At 45.3% G+C, this 17,434-nt stretch overlaps 1 protein-coding gene across 1 annotated transcript in view; it reads left to right on the forward strand.

The window, feature by feature from the left end:
* AK5 (adenylate kinase 5) overlaps positions 1-17,113 on the forward strand; it is a 112,936-nt gene extending 95,823 nt beyond the window's left edge. Inside the window, exons 13-14 of the mRNA XM_075287798.1 lie at positions 8,059-8,250; positions 16,364-17,113. Of these exons, the coding sequence (XP_075143899.1) occupies positions 8,059-8,250; positions 16,364-16,432 (261 nt within the window). The 3' untranslated portion in view covers positions 16,433-17,113. The remainder of the gene's footprint in view (positions 1-8,058; positions 8,251-16,363) is intronic.
* Positions 17,114-17,434: the final 321 nt, after the last annotated feature.

The following is a 17,434-nucleotide window of genomic DNA, read 5'->3' on the forward strand; positions in this document are numbered from 1 at the left end:
ATAGGTTACTGTCACCAGAACCAGCATGTCACCCCAGCCCTGAAGATAGATAGGTTAGTGTCACCAGACCCAGCATATCACCCTAGGCCTGCAGATAGATAGGTTAGTGTCACCAGACCCAGCATATCACCCCAGCCCTGCAGATAGATAGGTTAGTGTCACCAGATGCCAGCATATCCCCCCAGCCCTGCAGATAGATAGGTTACTATCAGCAGAACCAGCATATCACCCCAGCCCTGCAGATAGATAGGTTAGTGTCACCAGATCCAGCATATCACCCCAGCCCTGCAGATAGATAGGTTAGTGTCACCAGAACCAGCATATCACCCCAACCCTGCAGATAGGTTAGTGTCACCAGACCCCAGCATATCACCCCAGCCCTGCAGATAGATAGGTTACTATCACCAGAACCAGCATATCACTCCAGCCCTGCAGATAGATAGGTTACTGTCACCAGACCCAGCATATCACCCCAGCCCTGCAGATAGATAGGTTACTGTCACCAGACCCAGCATATCCCCCCAGCCCTGCAAATAGATAGGTTAGTGTCACCAGATCCAGCATATCACCCCAGCCCTGCAGATAGATAGGTTAGTGTCACCAGACCGAGCATATCACCCCAGCCCTGCAGATAGATAGGTTACTGTCACCAGACCCAGCATATCCCCCCAGCTCTGCAGATAGATAGGTTAGTGTCACCAGACCCAGCATATCACCCCAGCCCTGCAGATAGATAGGTTACTGTCACCAGACCCAGCATATCCCCCCAGCCCTGCAAATAGATAGGTTAGTGTCACCAGATCCAGCATATCACCCCAGCCCTGCAGATAGATAGGTTACTGTCACCAGACCCAGCATATCACCCCAGTCTTGCAGATAGATAGGTTACTATCACCAGAACCAGCATATCACCCCAGCCCTGCAGATAGATAGGTTAGTGTCACCATACCCCAGCATATCACCCCAGCCCTGCAGATAGATAGGTTAGTGTCACCAGACCCAGCATATCACCCCAGCCCTTCAGATAGATAGGTTAGTGTCACCAGACCCAGCATATCACCCCTGCCCTGCAGATAGATAGGTTAGTGTCACCAGACACAGCATATCACCCCAGCCCTGCAGATAGATAGGTTACTGTCACCAGAACCAGCATGTCACCCCAGCCCTGAAGATAGATAGGTTAGTGTCACCAGACCCAGCATATCACCCTAGGCCTGCAGATAGATAGGTTAGTGTCACCAGATGCCAGCATATCCCCCCAGCCCTGCAGATAGATAGGTTACTATCAGCAGAACCAGCATATCACCCCAGCCCTGCAGATAGATAGGTTAGTGTCACCAGATCCAGCATATCACCCCAGTCCTGCAGATAGATAGGTTACTGTCACCAGACCCAGCATATCACCCCAGCCCTGCAGATAGATAGGTTAGTGTCACCAGAACCAGCATATCACCCCAGCCCTGCAGATAGATAGGTTAGTGTCACCAGAACCAGCATATCACCCCAACCCTGCAGATAGGTTAGTGTCACCAGACCCCAGCATATCACCCCAGCCCTGCAGATAGATAGGTTACTGTCACCAGAACCAGCATATCACCCCAGCCCTGCAGATAGATAGGTTACTGTCACCAGAACCAGCATATCACCCCAGCCCTGCAGATAGATAGGTTACTATCACCAGACCCAGCATATCACCCCAGCCCTGCAGATAGATAGGTTACTGTCACCAGACCCCAGCATATCACCCAGTCCTGCAGATAGATAGGTTACTGTCACCAGACCCAGCATATCACCCCAGCCCTGCAGATAGATAGGTTACTGTCACCAGACCCCAGCATATCACCCAGTCCTGCAGATAGATAGGTTACTGTCACCAGACCCAACATATCACCCCAGCCCTGCAGATAGATAGGTTACTGTCACCAGACCCCAGCATATCACCCCAGCCCTGCAGATAGATAGGTTACTGTCACCAAACCCAGCATATCACCCCAGCCCTACAGATAGATAGGTTACTGTCACCAGACCCAGCATATCACCCCAGCCCTGCAGATAGATAGGTTAGTGTCACCTGAACCAGCATATCACCCCAGCCCTGCAGATAGATAGGTTAGTGTCACCGGAACCAGCATATCAGCCCAGCCCTGCAGATAGATAGGTTAGTGTCACCAGAACCAGCATATCACCCTAGCCCTGCAGATAGATAGGTTAGTGTCACAAGAACCAGCATATCACCCCAGCCCTGCAGATAGATAGGTTACTGTCACCAGACCCAGCATATCACCCCAGTCCTGCAGATAGATAGGTTACTATCACCAGACCCAGCATATCACCCCAGCCCTGCAGATAGATAGGTTACTGTCACCAGACCCCAGCATATCACCCAGTCCTGCAGATAGATAGGTTAGTGTCACCAGACCCAGCATATCACCCCTGCCCTGCAGATAGATAGGTTAGTGTCACCAGACACAGCATATCACCCCAGCCCTGCAGATAGATAGGTTACTGTCACCAGAACCAGCATGTCACCCCAGCCCTGAAGATAGATAGGTTAGTGTCACCAGACCCAGCATATCACCCCTGCCCTGCAGATAGATAGGTTAGTGTCACCAGACACAGCATATCACCCCAGCCCTGCAGATAGATAGGTTACTGTCACCAGAACCAGCATGTCACCCCAGCCCTGAAGATAGATAGGTTAGTGTCACCAGACCCAGCATATCACCCTAGGCCTGCAGATAGATAGGTTAGTGTCACCAGACCCAGCATATCACCCCAGCCCTGCAGATAGATAGGTTAGTGTCACCAGATGCCAGCATATCCCCCCAGCCCTGCAGATAGATAAGTTACTGTCAGCAGAACCAGCATATCACCCCAGCCCTGCAGATAGATAGGTTAGTGTCACCAGATCCAGCATATCACCCCAGCCCTGCAGATAGATAGGTTAGTGTCACCAGAACCAGCATATCACCCCAACCCTGCAGATAGGTTAGTGTCACCAGACCCCAGCATATCACCCCAGCCCTGCAGATAGATAGGTTACTATCACCAGAACCAGCATATCACTCCAGCCCTGCAGATAGATAGGTTACTGTCACCAGACCCAGCATATCACCCCAGCCCTGCAGATAGATAGGTTACTGTCACCAGACCCCAGCATATCACCCAGTCCTGCAGATCGATAGGTTACTGTCACCAGAACCAGCATATCACCCCAGCCCTGCAGATAGATAGGTTACTGTCACCAGAACCAGCATATCACCCCAGCCCTGCAGATAGATAGGTTAGTGTCACCAGACCGAGCATATCACCCCAGCCCTGCAGATAGATAGGTTACTGTCACCAGACCAGCATATCCCCCCAGCCCTGCAGATAGATAGGTTAGTGTCACCAGACCCAGCATATCACCCCAGCCCTGCAGATAGATAGGTTACTGTCACCAGACCCAGCATATCCCCCCAGCCCTGCAGATAGATAGGTTAGTGTCACCAGATCCAGCATATCACCCCAGCCCTGCAGATAGATAGGTTACTGTCACCAGACCCAGCATATCACCCCAGTCTTGCAGATAGATAGGTTACTATCACCAGAACCAGCATATCACCCCAGCCCTGCAGATAGATAGGTTAGTGTCACCATACCCCAGCATATCACCCCAGCCCTGCAGATAGATAGGTTAGTGTCACCAGACCCAGCATATCACCCCTGCCCTGCAGATAGATAGGTTAGTGTCACCAGACACAGCATATCACCCCAGCCCTGCAGATAGATAGGTTACTGTCACCAGAACCAGCATGTCACCCCAGCCCTGAAGATAGATAGGTTAGTGTCACCAGACCCAGCATATCACCCTAGGCCTGCAGATAGATAGGTTAGTGTCACCAGACCCAGCATATCACCCCAGCCCTGCAGATAGATAGGTTAGTGTCACCAGATGCCAGCATATCCCCCCAGCCCTGCAGATAGATAGGTTACTATCAGCAGAACCAGCATATCACCCCAGCCCTGCAGATAGATAGTTTAGTGTCACCAGATCCAGCATATCACCCCAGCCCTGCAGATAGATAGGTTAGTGTCACCAGAACCAGCATATCACCCCAACCCTGCAGATAGGTTAGTGTCACCAGACCCCAGCATATCACCCCAGCCCTGCAGATAGATAGGTTACTATCACCAGAACCAGCATATCACCCCAGCCCTGCAGATAGATAGGTTACTGTCACCAGACCCAGCATATCACCCCAGCCCTGCAGATAGATAGGTTACTGTCACCAGACCCCAGCATATCACCCAGTCCTGCAGATCGATAGGTTACTGTCACCAGAACCAGCATATCACCCCAGCCCTGCAGATAGATAGGTTACTGTCACCAGAACCAGCATATCACCCCAGCCCTGCAGATAGATAGGTTAGTGTCACCAGACCGAGCATATCACCCCAGCCCTGCAGATAGATAGGTTACTGTCACCAGACCAGCATATCCCCCCAGCCCTGCAGATAGATAGGTTAGTGTCACCAGACCCAGCATATCACCCCAGCCCTGCAGATAGATAGGTTACTGTCACCAGACCCAGCATATCCCCCCAGCCCTGCAGATAGATAGGTTAGTGTCACCAGATCCAGCATATCACCCCAGCCCTGCAGATAGATAGGTTACTGTCTCCAGACCCAGCATATCACCCCAGTCTTGCAGATAGATAGGTTACTATCACCAGAACCAGCATATCACCCCAGCCCTGCAGATAGATAGGTTAGTGTCACCATACCCCAGCATATCACCCCAGCCCTGCAGATAGATAGGTTAGTGTCACCAGACCCAGCATATCACCCCTGCCCTGCAGATAGATAGGTTAGTGTCACCAGACACAGCATATCACCCCAGCCCTGCAGATAGATAGGTTACTGTCACCAGAACCAGCATGTCACCCCAGCCCTGAAGATAGATAGGTTAGTGTCACCAGACCCAGCATATCACCCTAGGCCTGCAGATAGATAGGTTAGTGTCACCAGACCCAGCATATCACCCCAGCCCTGCAGATAGATAGGTTAGTGTCACCAGATGCCAGCATATCCCCCCAGCCCTGCAGATAGATAGGTTACTATCAGCAGAACCAGCATATCACCCCAGCCCTGCAGATAGATAGGTTAGTGTCACCAGATCCAGCATATCACCCCAGTCCTGCAGATAAATAGGTTACTGTCACCAGACCCAGCATATCACCCCAGCCCTGCAGATAGATAGGTTAGTGTCACCAGAACCAGCATATTACCCCAGCCCTGCAGATAGATAGGTTAGTGTCACCAGAACCAGCATATCACCCCAACCCTGCAGATAGGTTAGTGTCACCAGACCCCAGCATATCACCCCAGCCCTGCAGATAGATAGGTTACTATCACCAGAACCAGCATATCACCCCAGCCCTGCAGATAGATAGGTTACTGTCACCAGAACCAGCATATCACCCCAGCCCTGCAGATAGATAGGTTACTGTCACCAGACCCCAGCATATCACCCAGTCCTGCAGATAGATAGGTTACTGTCACCAGACCCAGCATATCACCCCAGCCCTGCAGATAGATAGGTTACTGTCACCAGACCCCAGCATATCACCCAGTCCTGCAGATAGATAGGTTACTGTCACCAGACCCAACATATCACCCCAGCCCTGCAGATAGATAGGTTACTGTCACCAGACCCCAGCATATCACCCCAGCCCTGCAGATAGATAGGTTACTGTCACCAAACCCAGCATATCACCCCAGCCCTACAGATAGATAGGTTACTGTCACCAGACCCAGCATATCACCCCAGCCCTGCAGATAGATAGGTTAGTGTCACCTGAACCAGCATATCACCCCAGCCCTGCAGATAGATAGGTTAGTGTCACCGGAACCAGCATATCAGCCCAGCCCTGCAGATAGATAGGTTAGTGTCACCAGAACCAGCATATCACCCTAGCCCTGCAGATAGATAGGTTAGTGTCACCAGAACCAGCATATCACCCCAGCCCTGCAGATAGATAGGTTACTGTCACCAGACCCAGCATATCACCCCAGTCCTGCAGATAGATAGGTTACTATCACCAGACCCAGCATATCACCCCAGCCCTGCAGATAGATAGGTTACTGTCACCAGACCCCAGCATATCACCCAGTCCTGCAGATAGATAGGTTAGTGTCACCAGACCCAGCATATCACCCCTGCCCTGCAGATAGATAGGTTAGTGTCACCAGACACAGCATATCACCCCAGCCCTGCAGATAGATAGGTTACTGTCACCAGAACCAGCATGTCACCCCAGCCCTGAAGATAGATAGGTTAGTGTCACCAGACCCAGCATATCACCCCTGCCCTGCAGATAGCTAGGTTAGTGTCACCAGACACAGCATATCACCCCAGCCCTGCAGATAGATAGGTTACTGTCACCAGAACCAGCATGTCACCCCAGCCCTGAAGATAGATAGGTTAGTGTCACCAGACCCAGCATATCACCCTAGGCCTGCAGATAGATAGGTTAGTGTCACCAGACCCAGCATATCACCCCAGCCCTGCAGATAGATAGGTTAGTGTCACCAGATGCCAGCATATCCCCCCAGCCCTGCAGATAGATAGGTTACTATCAGCAGAACCAGCATATCACCCCAGCCCTGCAGATAGATAGGTTAGTGTCACCAGATCCAGCATATCACCCCAGCCCTGCAGATAGATAGGTTAGTGTCACCAGAACCAGCATATCACCCCAACCCTGCAGATAGGTTAGTGTCACGAGACCCCAGCATATCACCCCAGCCCTGCAGATAGATAGGTTACTATCACCAGAACCAGCATATCACCCCAGCCCTGCAGATAGATAGGTTACTGTCACCAGACCCAGCATATCACCCCAGCCCTGCAGATAGATAGGTTACTGTCACCAGACCCCAGCATATCACCCAGTCCTGCAGATCGATAGGTTACTGTCACCAGACCCAGCATATCACCCCAGCCCTGCAGATAGATAGGTTACTGTCACCAGACCCCAGCATATCACCCAGTCCTGCAGATAGATAGGTTACTGTCACCAGACCCCAGCATATCACCCAGTCCTGCAGATAAATAGGTTACTGTCACCAGACCCAGCATATCACCCCAGCCCTGCAGATAGATAGGTTACTGTCACCAGACCCCAGCATATCACCCCAGCCCTGCAGATAGATAGGTTACTGTCACCAAACCCAGCATATCACCCCAGCCCTACAGATAGATAGGTTACTGTCACCAGACCCAGCATATCACCCCAGCCCTGCAGATAGATAGGTTAGTGTCACCGGAACCAGCATATCACCCCAGCCCTGCAGATAGATAGGTTAGTGTCACCAGAACCAGCATATCACCCCAGCCCTGCAGATAGATAGGTTACTGTCACCAGACCCCAGCATATCACCCCAGCCCTGCAGATAGATAGGTTACTGTCACCAGACCCAACATATCACCCCAGCCCTGCAGATAGATAGGTTAGTGTCACCGGAACCAGCATATCAGCCCAGCCCTGCAGATAGATAGGTTACTGTCACCAGAACCAGCATATCACCCCAGCCCTGCAGATAGATAGGTTAGTGTCACCAGAACCAGCATATCACCCCAGCCCTGCAGATAGATAGGTTAGTGTCACCTAAATCACACATTGTTTTAACCTTGAGCATTGCTGCCTCTTTAGCTAAGATATTCTGGTTCTTGTCAATATGCAAATGTCCTATTTGAAGCAACAAGTGAGCTCATTTGTAAATTGATAAAAACAGCGATATCTCAGCACCTACGGCAGAGATTCACTAGGCGAAAACGCTGTTTCATTCAGGTGACCATATCCTATCTATCTGCGGGGCTCGGGTGATATACTGGTTCTTGTGACACTAACCTATCTATCTGTAAAGAGGAGTTACATGGTACTGACATACATCCAAGCTTCACAGACATAGAAAGTGCACACATGTTGACTCCTATCCATAACTTTAATATAACTATAGTGCGGCCTCCTATCTACATTTACTTACTATTATTTCAATTTTTTCATTTATCAGCTCTGCACACCACATCTTGTCCTGTACCTCGACTGTCCAGCTGAAATCATGACCACGCGGGTTGTCAGAAGAAGTAAGGTCAGTCACCGGAATGAAGTCACTACAGAGAATGTCAAAAGGAGGCTACAAATTTTCTACCAGGGCATGGAGCCCTTACTTACATATTATGAGACCAAGGCTCTTCTCTGTAAGGTAATTTAAAATAATTATATTATTATCTCTACGGAGTAGTATTATAGCAGTTATATTCTTGTACATAGGAGCAGTATTATAGTAGTTATATTCTTGTACATAGGGGGCAGTATTATAGTAGTTATATTCTTGTACATAGGAGCAGTATTATAGTAGTGATATTCTTGTACATAGGAGTAGTATTATAGTAGTTATATTCTTGTACATAGGAGTAGTATTATAGTAGTTATATTCTTGTACATAGGAGCAGTATTATAGTAGTTATATTCTTGTACATAGGAGTAGTATTATAGTAGTTATATTCTTGTACATAGGAGCAGTATTATAGTAGTTATATTCTTGTACATAGGAGTAGTATTATAGTAGTTATATTCTTGTACATAGGAGCAGTATTATAGTAGTTATATTCTTGTACATAGGAGTAGTATTATAGTAGTTATATTCTTGTACAAAGGAGTAGTATTATAGTAGTTATATTCTTGTATATAGGAGCAGTATTATAGTAGTTATATTCTTTCACATAGGAGTAGTATTATAGTAGTTATATTCTTGTACATAGGAGGTAGTATTATAGTAGTTATATTCTTGTACATAGGAGCAGTATTATAGTAGTTATATTCTTGTACATAGGAGTAGTATAATAGTAGTTATATTCTTGTACATAGGAGTAGTATTATAGTAGTTATATTCTTGTAAATAGGAGCAGTATTATAGTAGTTATATTCTTGTACATAGGAGATAGTATTATAGTAGTTATATTCTTGTACATAGGAGCAGTATTATAGTAGTTATATTCTTGTACATAGGAGCAGTATTATAGTAGTTATATTCTTGTACATAGGAGATAGTATTATAGTAGTTATATTCTTGTACATAGGAGATAGTATTATAGTAGTTATATTCTTGTACATAGGAGTAGTATTATAGTAGTTATATTCTTGTACATAGGAGTAGTATAATAGTAGTTATATTCTTGTACATAGGAGTAGTATTATAGTAGTTATATTCTTGTACATAGGAGTAGTATTATAGTAGATATATTCTTGTACATAGCAGCAGTATTATAGTAGTTATATTCTTGTACATAGGAGATAGTATTATAGTAGTTATATTCTTGTACATAGGAGCAGTATTATAGTAGTTATATTCTTGTACATAGGAGCAGTATTATAGGAGTTATATTCTTGTACATAGGAGTAGTATTATAGTAGTTATATTCTTGTACATAGGGGCAGTATTATAGTAGTTATATTCTTGTACATAGGAGGTAGTATTATAGTAGTTATATTCTTGTACATAGGAGCAGTATTATAGTAGTTACATTCTTGTATATAGGGGGCAGTATTATAGTAGTTATATTCTTGTACATAGGAGGAGTATTATAGTAGTTATATTCTTGTACATAGGAGTAGTATTATAGTAGTTATATTCTTGTACATAGGAGTAGTATTATAGTAGTTATATTCTTATACATAGGGGTAGTATTATAGTAGTTATATTCTTGTACATAGGAGTAGTATTATAGTAGTTATATTCTTGTATATAGGAGGTAGTATTATAGTAGTTATATTCTTGTACATAGGAGGCAGTATTATAGTAGTTATATTCTTGTACATAGGAGTAGTATTATAGTAGTTATATTCTTGTACATAGGGGCAGTATTATAGTAGTTATATTCTTGTACATAGGAGGTAGTATTATAGTAGTTATATTCTTGTACATAGGAGTAGTATTATAGTAGTTATATTCTTGTACATAGGAGCAGTATTATAGTAGTTATATTCTTGTACATAGGAGGTAGTATTATAGTAGTTATATTCTTGTACATAGGAGCAGTATTATAGTAGTTATATTCTTGTACATAGGATGCAGTATTATAGTAGTTATATTCTTGTACATAGGAGTAGTATTATAGTAGTTATATTCTTGTACATAGGAGGTAGTATTATAGTAGTTATATTCTTGTACATAGGAGCAGTATTATAGTAGTTATATTCTTGTACATAGGATGCAGTATTATAGTAGTTATATTCTTGTACATAGGAGTAGTATTATAGTAGTTATATTCCTGTACATAGGAGTAGTATTATAGTAGTTATATTCTTGTACATAGGAGTAGTATTATAGTAGTTATATTCCTGTACATAGGAGTAGTATTATAGTAGTTATATTCTTGTACATAGGGGTAGTATTATAGTAGTTATATTCTTGTACATAGGAGTAGTATTATAGTAGTTATATTCCTGTACATAGGAGTAGTATTATAGTAGTTATATTCTTGTACATAGGAGTAGTATTATAGTAGTTATATTCTTGTACATAGGGGCAGTATTATAGTAGTTATATTCTTGTATATAGGAGGTAGTATTATAGTAGTTATATTCTTGTACATAGGAGCAGTATTATAGTAGTTACATTCTTGTATATAGGGGGCAGTATTATAGTAGTTATATTCTTGTACATAGGAGGAGTATTATAGTAGTTATATTCTTGTACATAGGAGTAGTATTATAGTAGTTATATTCTTGTACATAGGAGTAGTATTATAGTAGTTATATTCTTATACATAGGGGTAGTATTATAGTAGTTATATTCTTGTACATAGGAGTAGTATTATAGTAGTTATATTCTTGTATATAGGAGGTAGTATTATAGTAGTTATATTCTTGTACATAGGAGGCAGTATTATAGTAGTTATATTCTTGTACATAGGAGTAGTATTATAGTAGTTATATTCTTGTACATAGGGGCAGTATTATAGTAGTTATATTCTTGTACATAGGAGGTAGTATTATAGTAGTTATATTCTTGTACATAGGAGTAGTATTGTAGTAGTTATATTCTTGTACATAGGAGCAGTATTATAGTAGTTATATTCTTGTACATAGGAGGTAGTATTATAGTAGTTATATTCTTGTACATAGGAGCAGTATTATAGTAGTTATATTCTTGTACATAGGATGCAGTATTATAGTAGTTATATTCTTGTACATAGGAGTAGTATTATAGTAGTTATATTCTTGTACATAGGAGGTAGTATTATAGTAGTTATATTCTTGTACATAGGAGCAGTATTATAGTAGTTATATTCTTGTACATAGGATGCAGTATTATAGTAGTCATATTCTTGTACATAGGAGTAGTATTATAGTAGTTATATTCCTGTACATAGGAGTAGTATTATAGTAGTTATATTCTTGTACATAGGAGGTAGTATTATAGTAATTATATTCTTGTACATAGGAGGTAGTATTATAGTAATTATATTCTTGTACATAGGAGTAGTATTATAGTAGTTATATTCTTGTATATAGGAGTAGTATTATAGTAGTTATATTCTTGTACATAGGAGTAGTATTATAGTAGTTATATTCTTGTACATAGGGGTAGTATTATAGTAGTTATATTCTTGTACATAGGAGCAGTATTATAGTAGTTATATTCTTGTACATAGGATGCAGTATTATAGTAGTCATATTCTTGTACATAGGAGTAGTATTATAGTAGTTATATTCTTGTACATAGGGGTAGTATTATAGTAGTTATATTCTTGTACATAGGAGTAGTATTATAGTAGTTATATTCTTGTACATAGGGGTAGTATTATAGTAGTTATATTCTTGTACATAGGAGCAGTATTATTGTAGTTATATTCTTGTACATAGGAGGTAGTATTATAGTAGTTACATTCTTGTATATAGGGGGCAGTATTATAGTAGTTATATTCTTGTACGTAGGGGGCAGTATTATAATAGTTAATTCAGAAAAAAAATTTTTTAAAACACCATAATTATTGATAAGTATTTCAGTGACTATACTGAGTGCTGTATATGGAGGGCAACAGTATAAATGATCACATTAACATTCAGCCTTGGCAGCAGCGCCCCCTTCAGGCCAAGGATTGAATATCACCGCCTTGTACAATACACAGATATAGCAGTTATACCGCACTCTGATATCTGATCCTAGAACACAATGGAAAGTCATTGGGAAATCCTTTATTGGATGTGTTTTATTGTGTGGTATGAGCAGATGTCGCCGCGCTGCCGTATAATTCTGCCACATCTGTAACTATCTCCTATTGTCTTCTATATGGATTGGGATAAGTTCTATCCAGATATTTATTCTATGAAAGCCGAGATTGACATTTCTACATCTCTCTCGCACTCTCCGAAATCAATCCAATGACTGTCCACATGAATGAATCCTGTCCGGGCAGACTCAGGTCCGGCCACATCGGGCAACTGACCCGGGAAAACCTTCTGTTATGTGGAGAACAAGAATTCTTCTGCCAAGACAAACAGTGGCCGCAGTGAGCGTCTGGGAGCAGCGGCAGCAGCGGCCTCGTGTTTTATTCATGTTCCCAGACCTTCTGTGCAGTCTCTTCCTAGGAGTCCGTCCCTGAGATTGAACGTCTCGCCACGTCCTGGCCGCGAGCACCTGCGGCTTCAAATAATTCCATTTTTGTGAACATGGAGAATAATGAAATCCAATCCTCGTGGATTTCTATCACCGCTTACCTGCAGAGCGCCGGGGCCTCGGACATCAGATGAATATTACATATATACTATATATATATTACGTACACCCCTGGGGGCCCTGCACCGGGTATAACACCACTGGCGCTGTTCCTGGTTGTATATAACCAGGAACAGCGCCACTCTTCTCCATGTGGCTGTGACCGGTATTGCATCTCCTTCGTATTTGGATAAAAGGGGTTATTTAGCAACAGAAACGCTCATGTGATAGTATGGTAAGTAACGGGAAGCGGCCGATGTGATGCCTTAGGATTATTAGATGACCAGCGCACCATATATACACTAGGGCAGTGATAACATCCCTTAAAGGGAAACTTTCAGCACCTCCACAAACTCCAACCCTTTTCATCCTTCAATAGCCCCCGCTCCACTGATTCTGACGCAGTTGGATTTTTTTCTCTAGCCCTTACCATTCCTGAGCAATCAATGCTGTTAGTTTGAATATCAATATGCAAATTAGTATCTCTACTGTTAGGTGGGCGGGTCCACTGTCTGCTGCCGCCAAGTACCTGTCAGTAGGGAGCTTATCTAACACATTGGTGCTGAAACTAACAGTAATGATTGCTCAGGAATGGCGGGGACTAGACAAAAATATTCAAATGCAGCAGAATCAGTGGAGCGGGGTCTATTAAAGGATGTAAAAAGGTGGAGATGGTGAAAGGTCTCCTTTAAAACTTAAACTCCGCCCTTATCCAACTTTGTCCCCCCAAAAAAATTAACAAAAACGAATGCCAGTGAAGACCACACAGCGTAGAATAATGGGGAATCGTCCTGTCACTTCATCTTAAGAACATGGACATGTGAAGACTGAGCTGGGAGATGACACAATAGAAGACCTCGCTGATCGGTGGCCTTTACTTTAGTTTTATAGCCTTAAAGGTCAGTGCAGACCTGGAACTAATCGGCTCAGACAGGGCTGTCAGCCGGTACAATGGGGCCCGATGTACTGCAGCAAGGCCGAGGAGCCTGCAAGGAGGATTTATATCTTATTGGGACTTAAAGGAGAATTACCTACAGCTAGAAAGTTATAAGACACACAAGATGTCTACTGACCTGGCCAAGAAATACAAAGGCCTCTTCGCTACGTGTCCGTATACTCTGGACAGCGGAGATCACCCCTTTATTCTGACTCATAGGTTGGGACCTATCTATCTGCAGGACTGGGGTGATATGCTGGGTCTGGTGACAGTAACCTATCTATCTGCAGGGCTGGGGTGATATGCTGGGTCTGGTGACAGTAACCTATCTGCAGGGCTGGGGTGATATGCTGGTTCTGGTGACAGTAACCTATCTATCTGCAGGGCTGGGGTGATATGCTGGTTCTGGTGACAGTAACCTATCTATCTGCAGGGCTGGGGTGATATACTGGGTCTGGTGACAGTAACCTATCTATCCGCAGGGCTGGGGTGATATGCTGGTTCTGGTGACACTAACCTATCTATCTGCAGGACTGGGGTGATATGCTGGGTCTGGTGACACTAACCTATCTATCTGCAGGGCTGGAGTGATATGCTGGGTCTGGTGACAGTAACCTATCTGCAGGGCTGGGGTGATATGCTGGTTCTGGTGACAGTAACCTATCTATCTGCAGGGCTGGGGTGATATGCTGGTTCTGGTGACAGTAACCTATCTATCTGCAGGGCTGGGGTGATATACTGGGTCTGGTGACAGTAACCTATCTATCCGCAGGGCTGGGGTGATATGCTGGGTCTGGTGACAGTAACCTATCTATCTGCAGGACTGGGGTGATATGCTGGTACTGGTGACAGTAACCTATCTATCTGCAGGGCTGGGGTGATATACTGGGTCTGGTGACAGTAACCTATCTATCTGCAGGGCTGGGGTGATATGCTGGTTCTGATTACACTAACCTATCTATCTGCAGGGCTGGGGTGATATGCTGGGTCTGGTGACAGTAACCTATCTATCTGCAGGGCTGGAGTGATATGCTGGGTCTGGTGACAGTAACCTATCTATCTGCAGGGCTGGGGTGATATGCTGGTTCTGGTGACAGTAACCTATCTATCTGCAGGGCTGGGGTGATATGCTGGTACTGGTGACAGTAACCTATCTATCTGCAGGGCTGGGGTGATATGCTGGGTCTGGTGACAGTAACCTATCTATCTGCAGGGCTGGGGTGATATACTGGGTCTGGTGACAGTAACCTATCTATCTGCAGGGCTGGGGTGATATGCTGGGTCTGGTGACAGTAACCTATCTGCAGGGCTGGGGTGATATGCTGGTTCTGGTGACAGTAACCTATCTATCTGCAGGGCTGGGGTGATATGCTGGTTCTGGTGACAGTAACCTATCTATCTGCAGGGCTGGGGTGATATACTGGGTCTGGTGACAGTAACCTATCTATCCGCAGGGCTGGGGTGATATGCTGGTTCTGGTGACACTAACCTATCTATCTGCAGGACTGGGGTGATATGCTGGGTCTGGTGACACTAACCTATCTATCTGCAGGGCTGGAGTGATATGCTGGGTCTGGTGACAGTAACCTATCTGCAGGGCTGGGGTGATATGCTGGTTCTGGTGACAGTAACCTATCTATCTGCAGGGCTGGGGTGATATGCTGGTTCTGGTGACAGTAACCTATCTATCTGCAGGGCTGGGGTGATATACTGGGTCTGGTGACAGTAACCTATCTATCCGCAGGGCTGGGGTGATATGCTGGGTCTGGTGACAGTAACCTATCTATCTGCAGGACTGGGGTGATATGCTGGTACTGGTGACAGTAACCTATCTATCTGCAGGGCTGGGGTGATATACTGGGTCTGGTGACAGTAACCTATCTATCTGCAGGGCTGGGGTGATATACTGGGTCTGGTGACAGTAACCTATCTATCTGCAGGGCTGGGGTGATATGCTGGTTCTGATTACACTAACCTATCTATCTGCAGGGCTGGGGTGATATGCTGGGTCTGGTGACAGTAACCTATCTATCTGCAGGGCTGGAGTGATATGCTGGGTCTGGTGACAGTAACCTATCTATCTGCAGGGCTGGGGTGATATGCTGGTTCTGGTGACAGTAACCTATCTATCTGCAGGGCTGGGGTGATATGCTGGTACTGGTGACAGTAACCTATCTATCTGCAGGGCTGGGGTGATATGCTGGGTCTGGTGACAGTAACCTATCTATCTGCAGGGCTGGGGTGATATACTGGGTCTGGTGACAGTAACCTATCTATCTGCAGGGCTGGGGTGATATGCTGGGTCTGGTGACAGTAACCTATCTATCTGCAGGGCTGGGGTGATATGCTGGGTCTGGTGACAGTAACCTATCTATCTGCAGGGCTGGGGTGATATGCTGGGTCTGGTGACACTAACCTATCTATCTGCAGGGCTGGGGTGATATGCTGGGTCTGGTGACAGTAACCTATCTATCTGCAGGGCTGGGGTGATATGCTGGGTCTGGTGACATAACCTATCTATCTCTGCCAGGTTCCCCCTAAATTGAATTACGATGCAATACCAGATACAACCTGTATTCAGGTGTGGCGCTGTTTCTGTAAGAATGTGTCTCATTATCGATGTCATCCTTCATCTGTATTTTCCCTTTCTCCTCCCAGGTCAGCGCAGAGAGATCTCCGGACCAGGTTTTCCTTCAGCTCTGTACATCGATGGACTCACTTTTCTGAGGATGCCGAGGTTGGAGCCGGTGCTGCAGAGATGGAAGCGCCGAGTACATTTTGTATATTTCCTCATCAGTGGGCGCCTCCTCCTTACACCAGTGCATGCTGTCTGTAGTGAAGGGTCGCTGATCCCTACAGTCCGTACCACACACGTCACATGGAACCCTGCAGCCTTCTGCCACATGAGAACCTACCCACAAGGTGGCGCCATAGACACGGCTCACACAGGGCAGGTGTCTGATGTGACCTGCAGAACACGGATCTCCAACTTCTCATTCACATGGGACATTCCTGTGCAGTATATATTTGGTGCTGTATACTGCTGTAGCTGTGCCTGTTCCTAAATCCACGTGTCCTATGTTGTAGCAGCCGCTCTTTGCTGTAGGGAGCGATTCCCGCAGACATTTTTAATCTCCCGTACTACGATCATAACAAAAACGCATGAAACGCGTGGGGTTGTTTTTCAGATTCTGCATTGCTAAACGGCACTCCGCGTCCCTGTGTGAAACCGGCCTAAGTGGTTCCTTAATGGGAGGCAAAACCGTAAAGTGCAGCCCCTCCGGTGAGTCAGCGGCCGCGGCGGATGAAGTGGGCGCCATTATAGTACTATGGTACTTAACGCAGTAATTGGCAGGACCTGCCGCGTCCCGCTGACGTCTGCTGTTAGTTTTACACATTTCTACTTAAGTGGGAGGACGCACTCGAAAAGCCGTATCCCTTTAATGTCTGCAGAGACTTTAAGTGGGCGATCGTGGCGGGAAACTGCCGGAACCTCTACCGCAAACTGCAGATATTCACTGCTCTTATGGGTCGCACCGTATACGGATGTCACAAGTGCGTGCAGGACCTGGCGGGCGCTGCACTAAGTGCACTACAAGAGGACTACAAGCCCCAGCATGTTCTGATGTCAGGAGTTGTCGTTTTGCAGGAGCCCCGTTACTTACATGTACATAGTTACCTGCTCCTGTTCCCCAGCAACTATTTCCTGGCATATTTACTGACACATGC

The sequence above is a fragment of the Leptodactylus fuscus genome, chromosome 9 (assembly GCF_031893055.1).
Source record: "Leptodactylus fuscus isolate aLepFus1 chromosome 9, aLepFus1.hap2, whole genome shotgun sequence".
Taxonomy (NCBI): Eukaryota; Metazoa; Chordata; class Amphibia; order Anura; family Leptodactylidae; genus Leptodactylus; species Leptodactylus fuscus.